Raw genomic sequence first — 21882 nt, 5'->3', positions numbered from 1 at the left:
ACAACTGTCTAGTTTCAGCCAAACAGTGTGTGAAATGTGCGTATTCTTCATCCTTGGGGAATTTCGACAAAAACATGTCATATAAATTTTAAGACCCCTCGGAACTGCTTTAATTGGTGCAAATTGGGATTCTTGAATGCTTTATAAAGACATTGCATTTCTGTAAGGCCTGATGAGTGCAGTTGAATATTCCAAAACTGGTTATTAAGCATTTACCTGTTTACACTATTATTGAAGAACACATATAGAAAGTACCCTTACTGTAAAGTGGCGCGGAACTTCCTATCTATAATGAGCCAATAAGCAAGATGAGCACTATTTTTTTTTTTTCCCCGAGTGTTTACCTCAGCAGAGGTCGAAAGCAGAGGCCTCATTACTGTCTATGCTGAGTGCAGGGTTCCTGGAGGGAGGCCCAGTGGGTCTTACGAGCATGATGGGCTGGTCAATATGTTGGAGCCGCGTCCCAAAAGAAGCTCCGTGGCAGTCTCATGGGAATGCATCACACATTTACTTTCTGCACAGCTCTTCACATTAGCCAGCCATATAGTGTAGTTTCTGTTTATGGAGTTTCAAGAGAGTGAGGATACTGCATACAAACATGCATGAACGCAGGCAAGCGAGTTGTATTTATATCTGCTTATCTACTTGTCGATCGCATCACTGTGATGGATTTGCTCTCGAAAACATAAGCTGTGTCCATCCCCCAAATCAATTTGCAATGAGGCACACGCCAGCCGTGGACATTGGATTCAAGGCTATTGTTAGGTTAAAGTGATCTGCTCTGAAATCGGGACGAGCATTTATTTATTTATTTATTTATATATATATTTATTTGTTTATTTATTTAAGTGGATACGTTTTTTTGAGGGGAAAAAGGAGGCATTTTCTGAGGTGTGGTTTTTATGTAGACCGAAGTTTAATACGACGGTGTTTATTCAAAAAATTGAGGCATTTATTTGTGATCAACATCTTTTCAAATGGATTAGTCAATAAAAAACAATTTCAGAGGTTTGGCCTTTATTCTTCCCGGTGGATGAAGACTTCGGCAACATTTTTTTAAGTGGAACAAAAAACGTCAAAGAACATCTAAAACAAAAAATAATTAAGTCTTTGATGTGTTTTGCTTGAAAAGCTGACATCATGAACGATAACAGTTCAAATGCTGACAGTAACTTTAAAGGCTTGTCTTTCCAAAATTTTGGTGAATTTCTGAAACCTACGACCTTGGGGACATTCAACCTTGATTATTTTTGTACTTTTGTTGACAAAAACACAGAGAAAAAGCACAACAAAAATAACTCTGTCTGAAGTAATGACTTCAACCACTAGTTTGAATTAAATACCAAACAAAGCATGTGATTCAGGGCTGACGAGATGGCAGGCTTGTTTTGTATTCAGCATGGAAAACATTTAAGGCTTAAGGTGCCTTGTTCTTGTTGTCTTTTTTTTCTGCACAGAAAAGAGAACTGCGCTGGAGGCGTGACACCAAGCTTTAATTTAGGAATTTAATTTCCATACACAAAATGGGGTCAGGCGATGAGGAGCAAATTGACAAGACACAGCAGGTAGGTACTTGTCGTTTTTCTTCTCAAATGGCTTTTAATGAGAAGCAGCCCTTTGGCCCAGTTTTTGTATTTTGGCTTGAAAAAGCACTTTGATCGGTGCGTTGCCCGTGTTCAAATGCCGACCGCCTCGCCAAGCGCTTGGAGGCCTGTAAGATCCTAACACCGCAAGACAAAACCAGAGAGCTACTCTCTAGAGATGTCAGCAAGTTAGAATGTGGGAAAAAAACACAGCCACGGCGTTAACGGTTGCTAACGGTGCTAACGCAGCACGTTCTCCTTAATTTCCAAAATCTCTTAAAGAGATATGCCCTACGATTATCCGTTAATCAGTCCAAGGTGTCACTGTTTATCGCACAAAGTCAGTTGGGAGAGGCTCGAGCTTACCCGTGATGCTACTGGGGACATACACTCTGGAAGGTTGCACATATTTTCTATATCTGTCAGAATATTTCCCATCATCGCACATCAGCAGACCTCATTTCAGCCAGCATCAAAGTTGGAAACTTTCTGCACAACTTTTTCTTGAAGGACAGTGGTAAGAGGAGCGTGTGAATAAGATCCCTCAGAGCTTTTCTTGGACCGGCAGCCGGATTAATGGTTAGCATGTCTGCCTAACAGTCAAGACGTGTTGGGTTTGAAAAAATAGCTATAGATGTGATTGTGAAGTGCAGCATACTGCGGAAGCGCTGAGGATGTCTTACAGTTACGATATCTGAGTTTGAATCTTTGCATAGTTCGCATTTTCTCCCTATGCTTACATCAGTCTTCTCCTTCCTCTGGCTTCCTCCTGGTACGTTGCAAAAATATGGATGCAAGATTCATTGAAGACCTGGAGAGTGAATTTGAGTGTAAATGGTAGTTTTTCCAGATGTGCACTGTGATTGGCTCAACAATGTGGCATTGGAAACATTTTGAGTAAGTTCTGTTACGGGTGGAGTTTATAGATACCGCAGTTTTTAAAAATACAGCTAAGCCCCCATCTCTAGAAGACACACTAACCTACCAATTCTTGTGTCTGATCTGATTGCCATATATTGATTGCCTAGAAATATTTTCCATGAACCAAACTTTAATTGGAAGAGATTAGTGATAGACCACAGTACATTCAGGGTACAAATTCAGGATGCGTTGCCTCCGTAGGAACAAAAGCTAGCTACAGAACGATATTCCACGCTTCAAACGACCGCCTCAAAGAACCTTGCAAGGCAATGTTTGACAGTGAGTGCATATGGCATCTAAGCATTTATATGCATGCAGTTAATGATCTCTGACCTATATCCTCTTGAATTTTAACGGGGGGAAAAAATGAACAGCACTCAAGTCACGGTACGTTCCATACTCGCTAGGGAATAAAGCTCCAGACCACGGTGCAGGGAGAAAAACAATTTCAGCTGCCTTAGTCCCATTCTCCCAGTCACTTGTTGTGAGAGCTGAATGTAAGCAGACTGTAAATTGATTTAGGTTTAGCCTTCAGTTCACACTAAGAAAGTTAAGGTTTGTTTCTCTCTCGTAATAGGTGTGGACCCTTGACGATTCATTCTGCCTAGCAGCCATGGCTACAAATTGTCAGTTATAACCAAGAAACAAATTGCACAAGGCAAGATCGTGATTGGATACCAATTTGTTGTTAGTTATTTGTTAGGATGAGTACACAAAAACTACAAAACCTTAAACGAAACTTGCCGAGGTGCAGGGGCTCATCCGGGTGCGGATAAAAGTGGGACTTTTTGCTGTTACAGTCTGCTTGCATTGGTGCCAAATGGGGTAGTGTTGTTGCAACAAACTCTACGATGGATAAATGAACCAAGTTATCTGTCAATTTCCGAATACCTGTCTGTGAGGCACCTCAGATTTTTATGATATAACAATAATGCTAATTCCCATTTGAAAAACTAACACAATTATCCATAAAAATAACAACACAATTATCAGAATTAGCTTCAGATAAGTGTGACATATTTGACTGTTGGGTGAAGCGTGTACTCATTTGATTCGTGTAATTCACCAGCTTGGAGATGAAGTGCTGTTTCTTCAAGCAAAAATGCCATCTATGCGTTTATTGTCTTTATGAGGCATGTGTAATCCACAACTTACACGAGTTTTTTTTTTTTTTTTTCGACCTTGAGATCAACATGTAGCAACAGACTCCTTTCCTCGTCGTCATGGTAATGAAAGCCGCCCTCGCGTTGGCACACCCTGCAGTGGAGGGGATGGTGTGAGTAGAGACTCAAAAAATGTTGACGATTGTTTTATAAATCTTGCTGCTTGAGGTATTTTGACGAGTGCGGGTCAAAGCCATGTTATCAAGACAACTGGGAACGCTGTTTACTGCTGAGAATGTGAGAATATATATCAAACTAAAAGCAATCTAGTTATAATTAAGCAAACTGGGGATAGTGGGATGTCAATACATCACATATATAATATTGCAAAATTATGACCTTTTTCACCAAATGTAGTTTTGATTAAAAAAATCTGGCTCATCACTAAGGGGGGGAAAAAGGAAACAGTATGCATCACGAGGTAACCATACCCAGAAATCTTCTCAAGATGGCCAACTACATAGCGGGGCATTTTTTTCTCCTATTGTATTGTCCTTATTAATAATGTTGAATATAGCCAAGAGAATATTTCTCAAGAGTGAGTCAGTGTTTTCAGCTCTGTAATGCATATTTCGGGGGGGTTGGAGGTTGAGAGGGAGAAGAAGGGTTCCCTGAAGATAGTAAGTGGCTGTTTGATTTTTGTCTTCCCGGGGCTTTTTCTGGGTTCGGAACAAACTTGGTTTAGGGCCGAGTGTGTTCCTTTCAACAGGGAGCTGCTAAACGTGGAAACGTGTGGTAACTGGTGTTTCAAAAAAGAGGTGCTAGCTAGCTGGCTGGCTGGCTTGTTGGCAAACAGGGCGACTGATCCTGGGCCAGTTGTTTGAAACGGCGTCAATGCCGGGCTTCAAACAATGCCGGCATTTAACTACTCATGAAGCAGATCATTTGCAGATCAACTCATTTGATGAGCTACAATTTTTTTATATTTATAATCTCTTAATTTCTGCTGCCAACAGGCTCATATGCCATTCAGTTCAAATAAATACAAAATAAAAGCCGACACTCACTTTGGGTTAATGGAAATACATGTATTTTGTTTTGCAACATTCATTTCAAAAAGAAGACCTCACCTCAACGGGGGGGCATAAAACAAGCATTTCAATGGTTGCCAAAGTGGATAGCTTTTCATAGAATAGCTCATTTGACGAGGTAGCCTTTTTTTCATCGTCTCGTTGTGTATTGTTTAACTGATATTATTATAAACAAGAATGCAGTGACTGAGGAATATGTCATTCTTATTCAATTGTTGTCAAATGTTGCTCACCACTGCAGTCAAACAGCAACGACAATAATAGAGAATGGCAAGGTCGAGTAAATTTTCTGAAAGCTTCACGCAAATGTCTTGCAGTGCATTTGAAGCGGTGAAAAAATCTTAAACTGGATTATTTCACTGAGGCAAATAAACGTGTTGGATTAGAATCTAAATCCGACACTGCTGTCGGATGACTAATAGGCTTTTAATTTATTTAGTTGAGAGAACTACTTTGTGCATTTCAAACAACAGTTTGTATTTTTTCACAGGTGCTTCGGAGGAAAACAAGATTAAAGGTATGAAATTGGTTGTGGAAAAGAAATCGGCATCAGCAAAATTCGGAATCAGCTGGTCAGGCTTTTTAACAATCAGAGATTGGCCGGGAAAAAAAATCATCTGTGCAAACTATAATATTACAAAATAAAATGAGCAAATTGATGTAATGCATTACTCCGAATAATGTTGGTAACCACTCCAGGTTTCCACCAGTCAGAATGAATAGAGGAAAAAAAAAACACTTTTAAATATGACCAAATTTGAAGTGGACTAGTCTTGTCAATTGTGATAAACTGTGTTTGTACATTCTGGTTCTTCTGTACTGTAAAGCTATAAAATTAAATAGATTTCTATAACATGGAGGGAGGGTAAAATTATAAAGTCAAATTATAAGATTAAATAGATTTCTATAACATGGAGGGAGGGTAACATGGCTGCAGCGCTGCCACTCGCAAATGAATAACTATGGCTAGTTTTTGATTCACGACACACTTCCAAAGATTAATTAAATAATCCTCACCCAGCACGGTGGCCATTCTCATTAATAAAGCAGCAGGGTCTAACGTAATGACAACTATTGAGAAAACTAGCCTCAATCTATCCTGAGGCCTCCTGTCAGGGGGCAATGTCCTCCAACGTGCTGCATTCAGCCGGTGATAATTGCTCTTTCTTTATTGTCTTTTGACCTCATCTCATTTGGAGCTTTATTGTATTTGAGGAGTCCTGATTGCCTGCCCCGTGTTCATTTGTCTTGCGCCGAACACAGATGTGCTCCATCGAAAGCTTCTGCATAATGGCCGTCATAACAGTCCATCATCCCTTCTTCCGTCGCTACATTTTTTATTCTTTTTAAATGCTCCGTCTTGCATATCTTGACTATCCCACCCCCCGACTCTGTGCTTTATTACATTATTTCAATTTGCCAGCCTGGACGTGTCCGATAAAGACAATTGTCTTCCATCGAATGCCATCTATTCTGCTGGAGTTAGTTTGAGCAAATATCTGAATGTCACCCAAACGTTCATAAAACGTTTCTTGTTTATCCTCTACCCAAGGTTGATGCCGCAACTCAATGAGTGATTCCTCCAGCGGAGTCGCCGTTCCTGCCACTGTGATTATTACAAATGGAGCGCTTTATCGTGGGGTATTACCGTCCAATGTCCTTCCTTTATGTCCTTCTCATTGGACTCGTCAAAAAGACCGTCATGCGATTCACGAGTACGAGGGCGGCGTATGTCACCCAAATTGACTTTCAACGACAGCCGCGGCAGAAAAACTTTCACAAGGCGTGAGATTTACTTATATGGCAGCGAGGGGGACGTGACAACGCATTATAGTGAATATTAATGTCGTGCACAAAGTGCAAGAGTAGGCATATAGTTGTAAGAGCTTGACAGAGTTTAACCCCATCGATGGACCGCCACTGTGATCACCAGACCTTAGCCCAGGAGATTTCTAATTTTAAGTTTAAGTTTTAATAGTGAACACCAAATGTCCGGAGTAATTTACACTCTCCACCTTAGAAGGTTTTATAAATGCCTAAAGATGCCAGAAGATGACGGCAAAGCACTACTTTTCTATTAGACAGGCGACAGCCTGTGCACACAAATATGAATAGCTCAGTTTTTCAGCATATAACTGATGATAGGTTGAAAATAGACAAGGCTGGAAAATATTTTATTTTGAAAAGCGACCTGATTACTACAACAGACGCTTGACATAAGTTATTTCAGTCAAGTGACGCTAATATTAAATCCCAAGCTAGCAAAGGAAGTAAAACAAACAGACATATTTGGAAAGTTTCTTTGCGATGTGGAAAAGCGCCAGTGAGGATTCGACACGAGAGCCTATGCCCAAGAAGAGAAACAAAAGGTGTATTTCACAAATAATATCAGACGACCCACTTGAGTTATGGATTCATGGTGACAGGTGATTACCTCGCACAAAGCCCAATTTGCGGCGAGCGGCTCTTCAATGAGTCAATGACGCCTTCAGAACTGATACGTCAAAACATAGGCACCTTCATATTTGGTGGCCAACTGCATTGCTTAGGCCTAAAAAGCCTTTCAGTATTGCTAAAAAAATAAATATTGTAAGTAACACTGCACTAATTGTGATCATACACAGGCACAAAATATAACTGATACCGTAATATGAATTTTGGGCAGTATCGTTGAGCTCCAGTTCAACTTCCCAAGGCTGATGTCACATTTTATTATTTTGCACGAGAATACCATCAATCAACAAACAATTCAACACAATCAACCAAATTCCTAATGGAACGTTATCTACAGTTCCACACTAACATTTGCAGAGTCGGCATTTCATTTTACATTTCACTCAGTAAATCTTTGGAAAGCATGCTGATTGCCAAGAGTCTGAATTTAGTTTTCAACAACAATTTGATTCAATGGAAAGGATGAAATTATAGTTTACATTCTCCTGCCAATCACCTATTTTTGGCCTTTGTGAGGGCTGCGTTCTATTGTATTCTGTTCAGCAAGAGGCTATTATGTTATTGGCTTGTGTATACTGCCTTGATGCAGGATGGATGGATTTGGAAGTCTCACCCCAGCCATACATTACATTGTTGCACCATCATATTCAAATATTTGTATCAAGGGCTTGGAATGAAATGGATTATTTAACTTTCATCGTTGAAAACCGTTATAGCAAGAATGGAAATGTGGCACACTTCCCATCAACGGGCTACTGGGTTGCACCAATGATTAATGTTTCAGAGCAAATGAATCCATAGATTCATCATAAAATACAGCTTGTCAGAGAATTAAGCTCTATGGTTTGAACTTTGGAAAAGGAAATTACGGGGGCGCGCGTTTGGCAAAGGTAGTTTATTAATGAGCCTGATGAATCCTGGCAAACAAGAAAGCAAGATCCTCAACATGACCTCTTTTCAGACGATGAGGACAGCAACCCCCTAAAGGGAAAAGAATGGGGTGAGGTCAAGGTCTGGCTAAAAGGAAAATGATGAGATTAAAACTGCATCTTTGTCTCATATGAACCACAGTTATTTGTGGAGCAATGTTCTCGGAATAAGATTAGTTGTATTGTCATACAGACTTGGCAGAGTGCCTTCACGTGATTTGTCTAAACAAATAGACTTTTTACACGTATAAATATGATGTTATGTTATTAAATGTTTTCTTTGTCTTTTCCACCATGGCAGACTGTGAGGTCTAATTATATGTAATGAAAAAAAAGTGCCTTTGTCCATGTTATGTTCAAAGTGAAATAAAAATGGCCTGGCCTTAAAATTCAATACAAGTCTAATGTACATTTGGAATTGATTCTTAAACGTCCGCGGAACATTTTGTCAATGTGCAAAGGCTATTACAGCTACAAGTTGTAAAACTTCCTTAAAAATCGAAACCTCATATTTTCATTTATGTTGGGGCTCTGGCTAAATGGTTTGATTGAAGGCTGGAATAAGAAATGAGTGCACATTGACAAAACTCAAAATGGGCAAAGTATGTTATGCAGGCAGATTGATTAGCTGAATGGAATATTGATGTGGTTGAATTGAAGAGATTTTTTTTATCATTATTTTTGCTGCGCATGTTATTTTTAAAATTGCCAGAGACATGAAAACAAAATAGGAAAGTGGAAAGGTCGGATTTCTACATTGTGTCATGTGATCTGGAATGTCATCTTTTGACTCCCAAGGTGATGATCAGTCATTCCTGATACCTCACCAAATTATTTATTTCACTGTATTCATGTGGCAATTCATCATTTAATTACTTGACGGTTATTCTCTATTATATTGTTCCCATCACGTGACCAAGAATGGGTGATTTTATGCAACATTAGCCATCCAGCACCTGAGTGGGACTTTGTATTTCCTCTACCAGTCTGCAATCGCACGGTTGGTTAATTGCAAGATATTGATACTGATAACATGCCGGCTAATAGGTTGAATTTGCTGTTGGTCAAGCAATGACGTAAACATAGTATTTAGCCAATTATACCACAGTCTAATGATTTAGCAATTGTGTGACAGTGGACCGTAAAGTCAAACTGATGTCCCCCAGCACGACGATAATAATCCATGCTGCTTCAAATCAAAATGTTCCTCAAACATGCAAACCAACAAACATGGTGATGCTTGTTATTAAGAAGGCAAAATTGGAAGCAGCAATAGTCTGTGAGACAATTAAATACCTCAAATTATTTTTGATCTGTGACAAACTATTCACTCAGAATCTGGACACTGCTTCTCAGTTTCCGGTTGTATCGTTACGCTTGTTTGTATCCGCAAGCTCCCCGGGAGTCGAACGAACGCAGATCATAAATGAAGCTTCAGAGAAAAAGATACAATACGTGGTGATATTTTCCCTTCTACAAGCAGCTAATATGAAGCCCAGGTGTCAACGTGTGATTGAGCCATTCCTGCAAAGTTACGTTAGAGTCATCGTGCTCCCTTAATGGGCGTTGAGACGAGAATGGTAATAGGCGTCGGGGGCTGGCAGTGGCACAAGGCGCGTGTTTGTTCATAAATATCTCCGGCCGGCATTACTCCACTTGCCGTAGCACTATAATCGTCAATCACAGCCTCTCCGTCCCACTTTAGAAGGAGGCTCGCTGCGAGCCGTGGCCTTGCGCCTCCGAGTACATAAGAGGTGGGAGTCTGGAAGAAGGCGTGCAAAGGGATTGTGATGTGACGGCCGGCCAGCTTGGAAACATCTATTTAAAACCTGCCCACCTTGTCGTTTGGACACCAAGATGCAGCTTTACAGTGTGTTTTAAAGCATGTTTCCCTTTCTTTGCTTCCCTGGAAACAGGTGGGAGGTTAATAAGTGGAAAGACACGGGATGGGTTTCGGGGAGCTTCCATTCATCTCTGTCTCCTCGGCTGCTGTTATCTCTCTCTTTAGAGGGAGCTGAACAAGACGAGCTCATAGCGGGGGGAAGATCCTGAAGAGATGACCGGAGCCATTGTGTGCTCTCGGGCTTAGATTCTCAGATGCAAGACACTTTTTTTTCCCTCTTTCAGCTCATGCGGTTATTGCAAAATTGCATAACGCAAGAAATGCTACACAATCTTTCTCTCCCTTTCAGACATCCTTGAGACGCCGCATTTGCAAAATGACAGGAATCTCGTTGATCCTGAACAAAATGCTTACATAACTGTTGCGGTGCTAAGTGTTGGATCTTATCTAAGCCCCTTTTCTATCACAGTCAGGCTTTTCAGCATCTCATCGGGTCTTCGCACCAAGTTTACCCCCGCACCCCCCGACTTGAACACACAAGTAGTAATCGCCCTAGTCTTTGATGAGGGAGGGAAAGGCACACTCACTGCGGTACTAATCAACAATATCCTCCTGCTCCACAACAAAAAAAAGTCAGCTCTCGCGTTCAAATCTTAATCACAATCTCCACACTGTGAGGAGGAAGCTGCGCTTAATTAAATGAACTCTTCCTTGGTAGCACACCCACTCGGAAGCCGCTTTCTCCCACAAAACCGAATGCGTGTGTGATTTTCAAGCTCACCTCCCGAAGTTCCTTGGCCACATCCTTGAGCTCTCTGAGAATTCCTTCCAGCTGGTCAATCACCATCTTCATGTGGCTGCGGATGCGTTCTCTCGGGCTGGGGGTCTCAGAGGTGTCCCGGGCCGGAGCTCTGCTGAGGGACATCCTTCACAAGGTGACGTGGGACCAGTGGCCAACAGGCTGAGGGCGTGGGGGAGCCGAGTCGGGGTCCATGTCTTTGGCTACTAGGAGCCTCAGTGCTACTGATCCGAACGGGGGCCCCGGTCGCGCAGGGAGACCTCAACATCTTAAAAGCACCTGGACGACCAAAACGCCTTTCCTCGCCTGCACAATCGGCACAGCGTCACTCTCTGGCAGCCATAGCGTCCGTCCAAAAACGGGTCGAAAGTGCACGCGGGAGAAGTCAAAGATGATAAATCCATGGAAAATTGAAGAGGCAAAAAAAACATGTGCCGAGGCTGGAATAAAAAAAAAATCTTACATAATCACACTGAGCCAACTCATCTCATGTGTCAGTGTGTACAACTCAAATGGTTCTAGAGGAGATGCTATTTAAAACACTGTTCTATACTTGGGGAAGAGCTTTTCCCTCTTGTACTTGAAAAACATTGCAACATTATGTCATGCTGCCATTAAAAAAGTTGATACGTACCCACTAGAAATAGAAAAATACAAGTCCCAAAATTACTGTCTTTTATGGATTTTGATAAGGGATCTTACTGATGATTATGGGAAAATCTTGGATATTCCTTTTCTCCCCAAATGATGAGAGACATCACGGTCAAAATAAACTTAAGATCCCAATTTCTTTGCAAGATGGCAACTTAATGACGTCTTTTAGTTGGTGTAAAGAAGGTAGGTGAGCTGGTGAAGGTCTTTTCCTAGACCTAGAAAATCCAATCTCTCTTCCCAAAAGAAGATTTTATTCCAGGTGGCGTAGGATCAGGTTGAATTCATTCCTAAGCCTACGAAACGTGACTCGTGGCATGGACTGGTAAAAAAGCAAAGACAAAAAATCATGGTCGATGAGACACAGTTACAGGGGACACTGAGGCAAAGGAGCAACTTCTTCTCGAGTCTGGGTGGCACTTGATGCCCACAGATGTCCACCTGGGGTGTGCCCCTACCCCAAAAAAAGAAAAAAAAGCAGATAGAGAAAAAGACTCTCCTCTATCTCCCTTGGTTGTTGCTAAGGGAACCGGGTCTGCCTCCCCTTGCCGTGATTGGGTAATTATTTTACTTTTTCGTGCTGCGTGTGGTTTCCTATGCGGACTCTTCTTTCAGAGAGCCAAGGAGCTCACCACCATCCAACAGGATGAGATAAATCCAAGAAAAGATTCCCGGTGGAGCCCCGGAGAATGAGCAAGGGGATGCTCTTCCCACCCCATCCTGGGTAACGGCGCTGCCACAACCGCACATGGCACCTGGACGGAAGGTGGCAAGGAAAGCAATCACTTACTCTCTCTCGGCACCTTCAACATGCGATAGAGTGAACGGGACGGAGAGCGCGAGGGATTAACTCGGAGCTGGTGTCAGAACGCACCACCGCCACACGCACGGACACACGCACACGGACTTACCTTTTCCGCGCATCATGTTACTGTTGCTGCGCCTGGAGCAAACTGTCCATGCACATCCTTGGCATTCATTGCCAAACACTACCTTGCTCTTCTTCTCTGTCTTCCACACTTTCTCAACCACACTCTCTCACTGGTAGAGATGTCCACACGTACACACAAACACGCACAGAGTTCCCTCCCTTCCCCTACTTACTGTCTTGACAGAGAGAAGCCTCTATCAGCAGGGGTCTTTCACTCTCAGGCTCGTCAGTAAGAGAAAGATGAAGCTGTGTGGAGGACGGGCAGGAGGCGCCAGAAAGAGCAATTGGCAGTCTTGGGAGAGCCCGAAGTGGTTGGAGAAGACGCCGCCGCCTCGGATCCTGTCAGCGCCGCTGCGAGCGTCAGTCCGATAACTGCGCTGCTGAAAACGAGCCACCAGTCATCCCCCGCTGGCGTTCGCCTGCCGTCGCCAGGCAGCCGACAGACGGGCAAAGCTGCGAAAAAGGGAAGCTGCACGCAGATGACAGCTTCTCCTCGCTCGTCTATCCGCCTCGTCTCATCGCTCTGACCACCAAGCCCCCCAGACCCCCCTCCTCTTTCCTTCGCTCACTCTCTTTCACTCACTCTCTCTCTCACTCTCCCCCGCCTTCTGTCACGCTTGCTCTTTCTACCGTTGCTCTGCCCCCTGCACCCGAGCCGTGTCCTCCCTGACTGGCGGATGAAGGCAAGCTGATGCCAGAGTTTATCATGTGGCTCAGACTCCTGCCAGCACCACTCGGCTCTCCGCTTCCACTCGGCGGAGGCGGAGTCTGCCACCTTTAAAGGCGCAGCTCCTCCACCTTGGTTCTTCTACCTCACTTGTCTTCTGCATCTTCTTCATCTGATGCTCCCGCGCTTGCAACTCGCCATGAAGTCACACCTCCTACCACGTGGTCACAAGGTGTAGGGTGTGTAAAATGATCATGTGCAAGGGAGGTTCATGTTTGATGACTTCATCTGGGAGACAGAAAATGTCCTCTTGGTTTGAAAGCACCAGGTTGGTGTTTGATGGAATAGATCCGGGGAAGTTTCACTCTACTGCGGCACTAAAGTTGTTTTGTGGAAATAAGTTGAGTTTCATTGTGCTTTCAGCAGGCACTTTTTCTCCTGAATTCTGCTGGTATCAACACTGGCTCATTACCTGCGTAGAGCGTGTTGTTTCTCACTATGAGGTCTTCCTACATACTGCCTGGCGCAGTGGTATCAAGACACAACATGCCCCGAATCACTGATATCCGAGGAAGGTTTGTGGAGGATCATCTTGATTAGGAAGTTTTTACTGCACGGCAGCACCAGAGGTTGCTGTTGAAAAGGAATTCAGAATAAGGAGGCATGGGGACGCATGTGGCTCGCACATCTGAATTTTTGACAAACGATTTAGGGTGTCTCTTTGGACTGTGATTGACTGGTGACCAGTCCAGGCTGTATTCTACCTGTAGTCAGGATCAGCTCCAAGACCATAGGTGGTGACCCTCGACGGGATTGAAAATGGATGGCTGGAACGCCCAATAATAACTTCTACAGCATATTGCTTTTCAACATTTTTCTTTGGTTTGTTTGTTAGATATCGAAGAAGAAGAGCTAGCGGGTCTGCGGATTCTTTTGCATAATTGGAAAAAGTAATTCGGGCTATGTGGATTTTCCATGCAGATTAATTTGGTCTGGTGTCCTAGAATCACAGATGTTATGCTGATGCTGTTAGGCTAATTGGAGAGGTTTGAATATTTTGCAGTCAATCAAATCTCAATGTATATTTCAATGCACCCCTTCCCCCAGAAAATATGTATATTCAGAGTTACATACAGTGTGTGAATTGCATCAGTTGAAGACAAAAAAAATTCCTGCTTACGCAACAGCAGTGTAACATTGCAGATGGTGTAACGTGCCTCTTGAAGAACCAGGTGTCCTTGAGCATTTTTCGTCCCAGCAACAAGCCAGAAGGCTCCGTTCTTTCGGGCTTTTATGACAACCGTTTTCTTTTTGCTCAACATTGCAAAACCTTTTTTCTTGCAAGGTGTGTTTAGCAGAGCGGCCCCTAATAGAGGGCATTTACGACTCAACGACATCCCCCGCGGAAAAGACCCAGGTGCGCCGCGTAGATAGCTTCATGCCACTGACGCCTTCATGGGGAAATTGATTATTTCACCCACGTAAGGTCATACCGTCTGGTGTTTTTTTTTCTTTTATTGCAAGAAATCTGGAGTAGCTCCAAAATAATATGGCTTGCACTTAATATTTCCTTGGAATGATTGCGCCATGCCTTTTTTTTATGGAATGTCATTTTTTCGAGTTGGGTACGGGGCTCATAAACAAGCATAAAAATGTCGAAAAAAGGCATTGATGCACAAACACTGGAAACTGCTTTAGTGGGAACTGACATAAAACGGGTTACCAACATATGAATTTTTTACATCAGGGACGTTTTTTCAAATGTGAAGAACACGGCATGTGAGCTCACAGTGTGTCGTGTACTAATCATACTTGTGACAGCGCGTTCAACAGGGGTCAGTACACCTGTAACACTAATTCTGGACTCGCTCCACTCCTTAATTAAAATTATACAGTACTGTAATTATTGAAATTCTGACACAATGCAGAACTAATGTACGTGGCTCAAGGTTGAGCCACTCAGTTGTGCAACACTCAAACATCATCTGCATAACACATTGTACAGCCCTCAAAATAAAAACTCACCTATAAAATAACACGGTTAAATCATATGATCCTGATAAAGGTAGTCAACATTATGAGAGACGAGGTGGTCAGAGTGCTAACCACAAAGCATAGTGTGAATAACAAGGTAAAATTAATGCCAAGACTGACCTGTGAGAGGCAGCATAGTGCCACACGGCAAACAGACTCCTGGAAAATACAGAGAAGAAAACAAGATTAGTTAAATCACAGGAAGGCTTTCACTATGCAAGGCAAGACACATTTATTTATATCACGCAAAATTCATATACAAGGCAACTCAATGTGCTTCAAACAACCAAAAGCACAACGCATTTACAAACAAAATATTTCAAAGAGTCTAAAGCACAGAAAAGCTTTGTAAAGTTACTAAAAGTGAAATTGATTTAAAAAGACCAAAATCAAAAGTACAGACGCATAGTTTTGTTGATTTAGATATAAAAGCATTTACACTCGGGGCAGATTTATTTCACTTATCTGCAGCATAACTTCACAATGTTTGCTTTGAAGTTCGCAGACCTCAGAGCCCTACTAAATAAATATATATTTATTCAAATAAAAATGTCTTCAATGTTTCCTGCCATGCAGTAATGTATCCCTTCAAAAGACACACCACACCGCCACATTTTAAATGAAGAATTAGATAAATAAAGAACAGATAATTATTTTTATTTTTTTTACAAGATTGTTCTTTCACTTCACGAAAGTCATTGGGTTGGCAGCCACTGTTACAAAATGTCCAGAGGATTTATTTTGTATTATAATGGAGACAGAGAGCGAGTGCCAGCAATCAATAGAGATGTTCTTCTTCCAACGTACACCCTTTGATGACATGGGAAGACAGACTTGAAGACAGACTTGAAGTCCATACTTTCTACCAGCATTAAAGAATATGAAAGGAACATTAAAAGAATGTGTGAGTGGGCTATTTATATTGTATTTTGTTGTTGTGTTTCGAGGTAAGACTTGCTTCTTTTTGAGGAATAGAAATCTAATAAGATTTCCCATATTTTGATGGGATTCCAAATCGTAAGACCTTAATTCATGTATTCAATGCAACACATGCTACAGAACTGTTCAGATGGTATGATCGCACAGCTTACGGATTCTCGATCATCATATCATACATGCATCATTGTATTGTACAATGACTCTGAATCCAAACCAAAAAAGGAGACTGCTGGCTGGGGAATGTTAAGTATCTCAGTCTATGAGAGCATCGGATTGCGTTAAGACCCGCCGACCAACATGGCAGAAATTAGTAGTGGTTGCTGTCGATGAGCCCTAAAGCAAAGCATTGCAACGCCCCCCCAAAAGCTTAGGATGCGCCTTTTGTGTGAATCCCCCACACCATAGCATATATATTTCCGTTTTTTTTTTCTTTCAAAGAATGGTTCCACGTTCGATATCGTGACAACTGCAATTATATGCACGCATGAATTGGTGAACTGATATTTCTTTGCCAAGTCTCAGTTTGCATTCAATCAGTTCAAGTTAAACAATATATTTTTTTTATTATTGCAAAAATGATGCATAAAGAATATTATAGGAAGCAGCAATGTGGGCAAGTGGTTAGTTTGCCAAAGCCAGCTAGAAAAGGCTCCAGCTCATTTGGGACTCTAATGAGTCAGTTTCACAAACACTCTTTGTTCTTCGGTCTACTTCATGCCAGTCTCTTTACATTTCCTTGAATGTATTTGAAAATACTGACTTCTGTCCGCTGATGTAATAGGACTGTATTTCCTCATCTTCTTTTGTGAATTAAACATGAAGGATTTGAGGAATAGTCTGGGCATCCTAATCAAACATTAAATTTTAGTATCAATCACTTAATTGAAAAATGCCATCTTTTTAATACATATAAATCTATTGCATGTAAAAGTTGCTTCCTTTTAGAGAACAAATAAAAAAAGATGACAAACCTAGTAATACACTCGAGTGTGTCTTTTTTTTGTTACACAGCAAAAATAAATCCTCTAGCAATTCATCACTCTTTCCTCGTTGCTTTTAGTGGTCAATATTCTCAATTACCTCCCAAAAGACTGTGAGAAATCCTAGAAAAGCAACTCTTCATTTAAAAAAAAAAAAAAAGAAAAAGTGTTCATCAGCTGATTCTCCAATGTCAACCAGACATTGCATCAACCAAAGACCAGTGGACAAAACTTAAATTGTCTTAGCTTTAACCATGGAACAGCTTGTCCTTAAACCACAAAGAGATAAGTAGTTTTGTCAATTCCCACGTTTTCAAAAGGATTAACTAGGGGACAAATTTGACTTCTTTTTTTTTATTCCTTAAAAATAAATTCTAAATAACTGGTCAGAATTTGTATGGTTTGATGAAGTTAAGGAAAGTTTAGAAATAATATTCATAAAAAAATTGCTTTTTTTGTCTATTGACAAAATTATCAATAGATCTGTTTTCACCCACTCATCTGAAGAGAAGAGCTAGAAAAATGGATGGAGTGATGTTCCTGATTATTCAAGAAGAGTTCCGATATGTTTATTATGACAAGTCTACCGTTTGAGGAACCCCCACCCCCACCAGCTAACATGATAAATGATCAAAGAAGGATTCATTTCCATTTTGAATGCATACACAGTTCCTGACTAAATGTGTCTAATTTCCACTGAGAGTACTCTCACAATGGCATTTTTTTTGTCATTGTCATGGTAACCCAGATTTCTTTCTTGACAATTTTTGGCTTACAGAGAGTACAAGGCTAAAGCTTGCTGGCTTTTCCACGTTGCGTGGCCAGACATAGCTGCCAATGTCTCATGTGGACAGATCGTTAACGACACGTCTTGCTTCTCCGCTGACCTTTTCATATTTCAAACCGGAATCGTGCATGTTTGTATTTCTTTGGGTGGGGCTTGAACCGCAGGCTGCCTCAAACCGTAATGGATCAGCTTTCTTACATAATGACATGAGGCTTTAAGTGCTTGATTGATTTGTCATTTACTTTTCCTCCCGAATGGGGGCGAATGATGGTCCCGAAGGATGAGTCCTGGGAGGGTGATGACCTCATCATGAAGAGTGGGCGGTTTGTGTCATATTTTTCTAGCAGAAATCACTCAACCTGTCTGATTGCGGATCAATACGGGCCTCTTTAATTTACTGTAAAGCTTCAATAATAGTGATGGATCATGGTATGACGCAAGCCATCAGATGAAGCCTGGTTTCACTGGTCTTTTTAAAGATGTTAAAGAGTTATAGTAAAGTTAAGAATTACTGCAGAAGAAGTCAAGAGGTTGAGGCCCTTTCCAAAAGTGCCTGACAAATCACAGCATCTCCACTGGGAAAATGTCACTGCGTATAACGAAAGGGCACTAATGGGGGCCCTTCCTGAATTCTAATTGCAGCGAGAGGTCATTGAGAGTCTTCTTGAGGCCATTTTCGTATTGACCTGCCAAGATAACTTGGAAGCATGGACAACACAATTTATTTTTGATGAGGTGAGCGCAAACCGGCCATTAGACAAAACCGAACGCTCATTGGCATTGATGAGAAAGAAAGAAAGAAAAAAATATGACTGCCCTGACTTTTCACCCGAGTTCCATTAAGCACCTTGAGTCACCTTGAATACGATGGCGCTTGGATGAAGATCAAACGTTGAAAAATATATTTGTCGAGTTTCAGTTTAAACTCGGGTGTTCCATTTGACCAATTCAGCTGCAATTGTGACTTCCTCAAAACGACAGATGGGTAATTGGTAAATGACTACATACTGTAGATATACCGTATCACGTCTCTATCCACAAAGCATTTGTACTATTTTGTATGACCGGATGCAGTGGTTGGTAGCCTGTGCTTTTCAAGTGGTGTATTCCCGAATAGATATCCAGCTCCTATATCATTTCATATCAAAATGTGTAGGAAATGTAGGGTAATGAAATGGCCAAAGGCCTCAATGACTAACATCCTGTTCGACACTGAAGGCTGTAGGCTCCCTATCTCATACTCGCTTGTGATATATCACCACAACCAATCCCCAGCTGAATTGCTCCATCTGTACTTTTTCATTTGTAAGTCGTGATAGCGCCTCATTAAAAGTGTGTCATGTTGAAAACACTCACTACAAGCCGGTTGCTGTCATGTTGCATGAGGTGGCGACTCTACCGTGTTTCGTCATAGTGCAGGAACATTTTTGGAGGGTCAAACGTTGGTTAGCAAGTTAATGCAATGGCCTCTCAGTGGAAAATGTAGTTTAGATTCAATGTATACTTTAGACTTAATACCTTTTTCAGTTCTCACGGCCCTCATTAAAGCAGACCCGCAATGGCCCGCAAGCCGAAAGTTTGACACATTTCGCATAAAGATGTTTAAGTTTTGCTGAAGTTAATGTTTCAAATTTGGAGGATGTGCTGTAATAACAAAGTGCGTTTGTATCAAAACATTATCATGACGCCACTGCCTGCTGCCGCTTACTTGTTTTATTTCTTTCAGAAGACTGAAAAATCTATGTGTTCTATTTAATTCAAACTCTTGGTGGCAGATTTATTTTGTTGAATTTATCGAGTCATTAGCCTTGATTATACTTCCGCAATGAGCCGCAGAGAAATGGGGAAAGCAGACCATGGCGTCATGTTGAAATATAGGCCGTGATAATGTACAGTGCGTGATGTCAAAGCTTTGATCTGAAACATAAAGAAGGGATGGAATCACGGAGAAATTCAAAGACGTAAGCGAGAGGAAATATATTCAATAGAAGGCCATTCATGTGTATAAATTATTCAGCGGTTGGCTATAAAATTAAAATTGGGTGAGCTTTGTTGTTGTCCTGCAGTAAACGCAATTTTCTCTCAGCGATAAAGTTATTGGTCGCTTCAGTATTCCGTTTATACAGGTCACAGAATCGGCCATAAATGCGTATACAGCAAATCATTTGGCGTCTTTGGTAAATCCCGCAACAAAAAAGGAATGCGGTAATGTGAAAACATCCAAAGCAATTACAGTTCGACGGAACACCCACGCACGCTGTAATTTATAGGCACATCCATCATCTCCACTCCGCTGAACAAAACGTATCGCAACTAGTAACCAGCTCAGAATTTACATTAGCGGTGACACGATGCATATCTCTGACAGTGGAACTGCCTCTGAAGCCTCTTTTGCGCCTCAAAATGGCTGCCTCACAACTGGAATACAGTGACGACCATATTTTCTGTAAAGGGGGCGGACCTTTATGTATGTAAAAATGACAGTGGGAGCTGAAAACAAAATGAAAATAATGGATAAATTAAGCGAAAAATGGAAAGGCTGAATTAATACCGCTGTGCAATCATCTCAGTGAGACAGAAAATTGTCGGATCAACAAGCTTGATTTAACAGCACGTGTAAAAAGGGTCTCTCAAATTGTATGAGGGTTAAAATTCAGAATCAGATTAGGAAACATAATCCATCACAACATGTAATCCCATGGTGATTCTGTACTGTTAACATGCACTTGTAGATTGACACGCATCTCTGTTTTAATCTCTAACTTGCAATCTCTTTTCACTTACCCTTCCTCTTTCACTCAGCTCAGGGTGTCCTCTAAATTCTATCCCCACCCTCCACCCACTTCAACCTCACTCGGAAGCTAGAGTACCTTTAAGTGTGCCGTTTGCCAAGCCCTATAAACAAGCGTAATAGAATTGCAGAGAGGTTGAGCCGCGACAGCTAACTGCATCTCCCATCGCCTTCCCCCCAGCCGAGCACTAACAAGCGCAGCAGCATCTTTGTGAATCCATAACGAGTCACGGCAATATGGGTCATCTCTGCTGTGTCTCGCTCAACACACCTCCTTTCCAATTATTTTCTTCACGTATCTTTCTCCTTACACAAATCATATTTTGGACAACTCACAACCCACAAAGACAGAAACCATGGGAAAAAAGAAAGAAAGAAAGAAAGAAAGAAAGAAAGAAAGAAAGAAAGAAAGAAAGAAAGAAAGAAAGAAAGAAAGAAAGAAAGAAAGAAAGAAAGAAAGAAAGAAAGAAGGAAGAAAGGAAGAAAGAAAGAAAGGAAGAAAGAAAGAAAGGAAGAAAGAAAGAAAGGAAGAAAGAAAGGAAAAAGAAAGAAAGGAAAAAGAAAGAAAGGAAAAAGAAAGGAAAAAGAAAGAGAAAGGAAGGAAGGAAGGAAGGAAGGAAGGAAGGAAGGAAGGAAGGAAGGAAGGAAGGAAGGAAGGAAGGAAGGAAGGAAGGAAGGAAGGAAGGAAGGAAGGAAGGAAGGAAGGAAGGAAGGAAGGAAGGAAGGAAGAGATTGCCAAAATCAAAAAGAAAGAAGAGATTGCCAAAATCTAAAAGAAAGATAGAAGAGATTACCAAAATCCAACAATATGTCTACTCCCTAGTGCAGGAAGATTAACACATTTTCATTCAGGCTCTGGTCGTAACTTTCAAGACTTGACTGTGTACAAATAACCGCAGGAGTTCCTTGGAAGAATGGTGACTTACAATTGAAGTATCTCGGAGTGCACTTCCCGGTCCCGCACACTCGAATTTCATATTTCGCATTGAACCCTTTTCATAAGAGTTCTTGTGTCCACTCTGCCTCATCATCAAGTATCCCAGAATTTTATCAGTGCAAATGAATAACTCACAATGAGTGACAGCTTTTGCTGTGGCTTTTTAGAAAAGATTCCCGTCCTGTAAAGAGAGGCTGACATGGCATTAAAAACCATGTGGCACACAGCATCTTAATGTCCATTATGCAAATAGCGCATGAGGCCAATTAATTAAAAACATGACATCAGGCAGACAGTTTCATCGTAATGACCTAACATCTATTGATATCGCATGATGGCCCATTTGTTTTATTTCTTATATTGCCATTAAGAAGGAAAATTGCATTCAATGGTATAGAATCGGTAGCACGCTATCAGAGAGAAAAGAAGAGAAGAGTTTTTT

At 41.4% G+C, this 21882-nt stretch overlaps 1 protein-coding gene across 4 annotated transcripts in view; it reads right to left on the bottom strand.

The window, feature by feature from the left end:
• Positions 1–13122, bottom strand: part of insyn1 (inhibitory synaptic factor 1) — a 51822-nt gene extending 38700 nt beyond the window's left edge. Inside the window, exons 1-3 of one of the 4 annotated variants that reach the window (XM_061277406.1) lie at positions 12479–13118; positions 11358–12129; positions 10706–11163 (exon numbers count right to left, since the gene is read on the bottom strand). In XM_061277406.1, the coding sequence (XP_061133390.1) occupies positions 10706–10849 (144 nt within the window). In that variant the 5' untranslated portion in view covers positions 10850–11163; positions 11358–12129; positions 12479–13118. Of the gene's footprint in view, positions 1–10705; positions 12130–12478 lie in introns of all 4 variants that reach the window. The other 3 variants (XM_061277405.1, XM_061277407.1, XM_061277408.1) reach the window with 3 other exon arrangements.
• Between the last annotated feature and the right edge of the window lie 8760 nt (positions 13123–21882).

The sequence above is a fragment of the Syngnathus typhle genome, linkage group LG4 (genome assembly GCF_033458585.1).
Source record: "Syngnathus typhle isolate RoL2023-S1 ecotype Sweden linkage group LG4, RoL_Styp_1.0, whole genome shotgun sequence".
Classification (NCBI taxonomy): domain Eukaryota; kingdom Metazoa; phylum Chordata; class Actinopteri; order Syngnathiformes; family Syngnathidae; genus Syngnathus; species Syngnathus typhle.
This window is presented reverse-complemented; position numbering and strand designations above follow the sequence as displayed.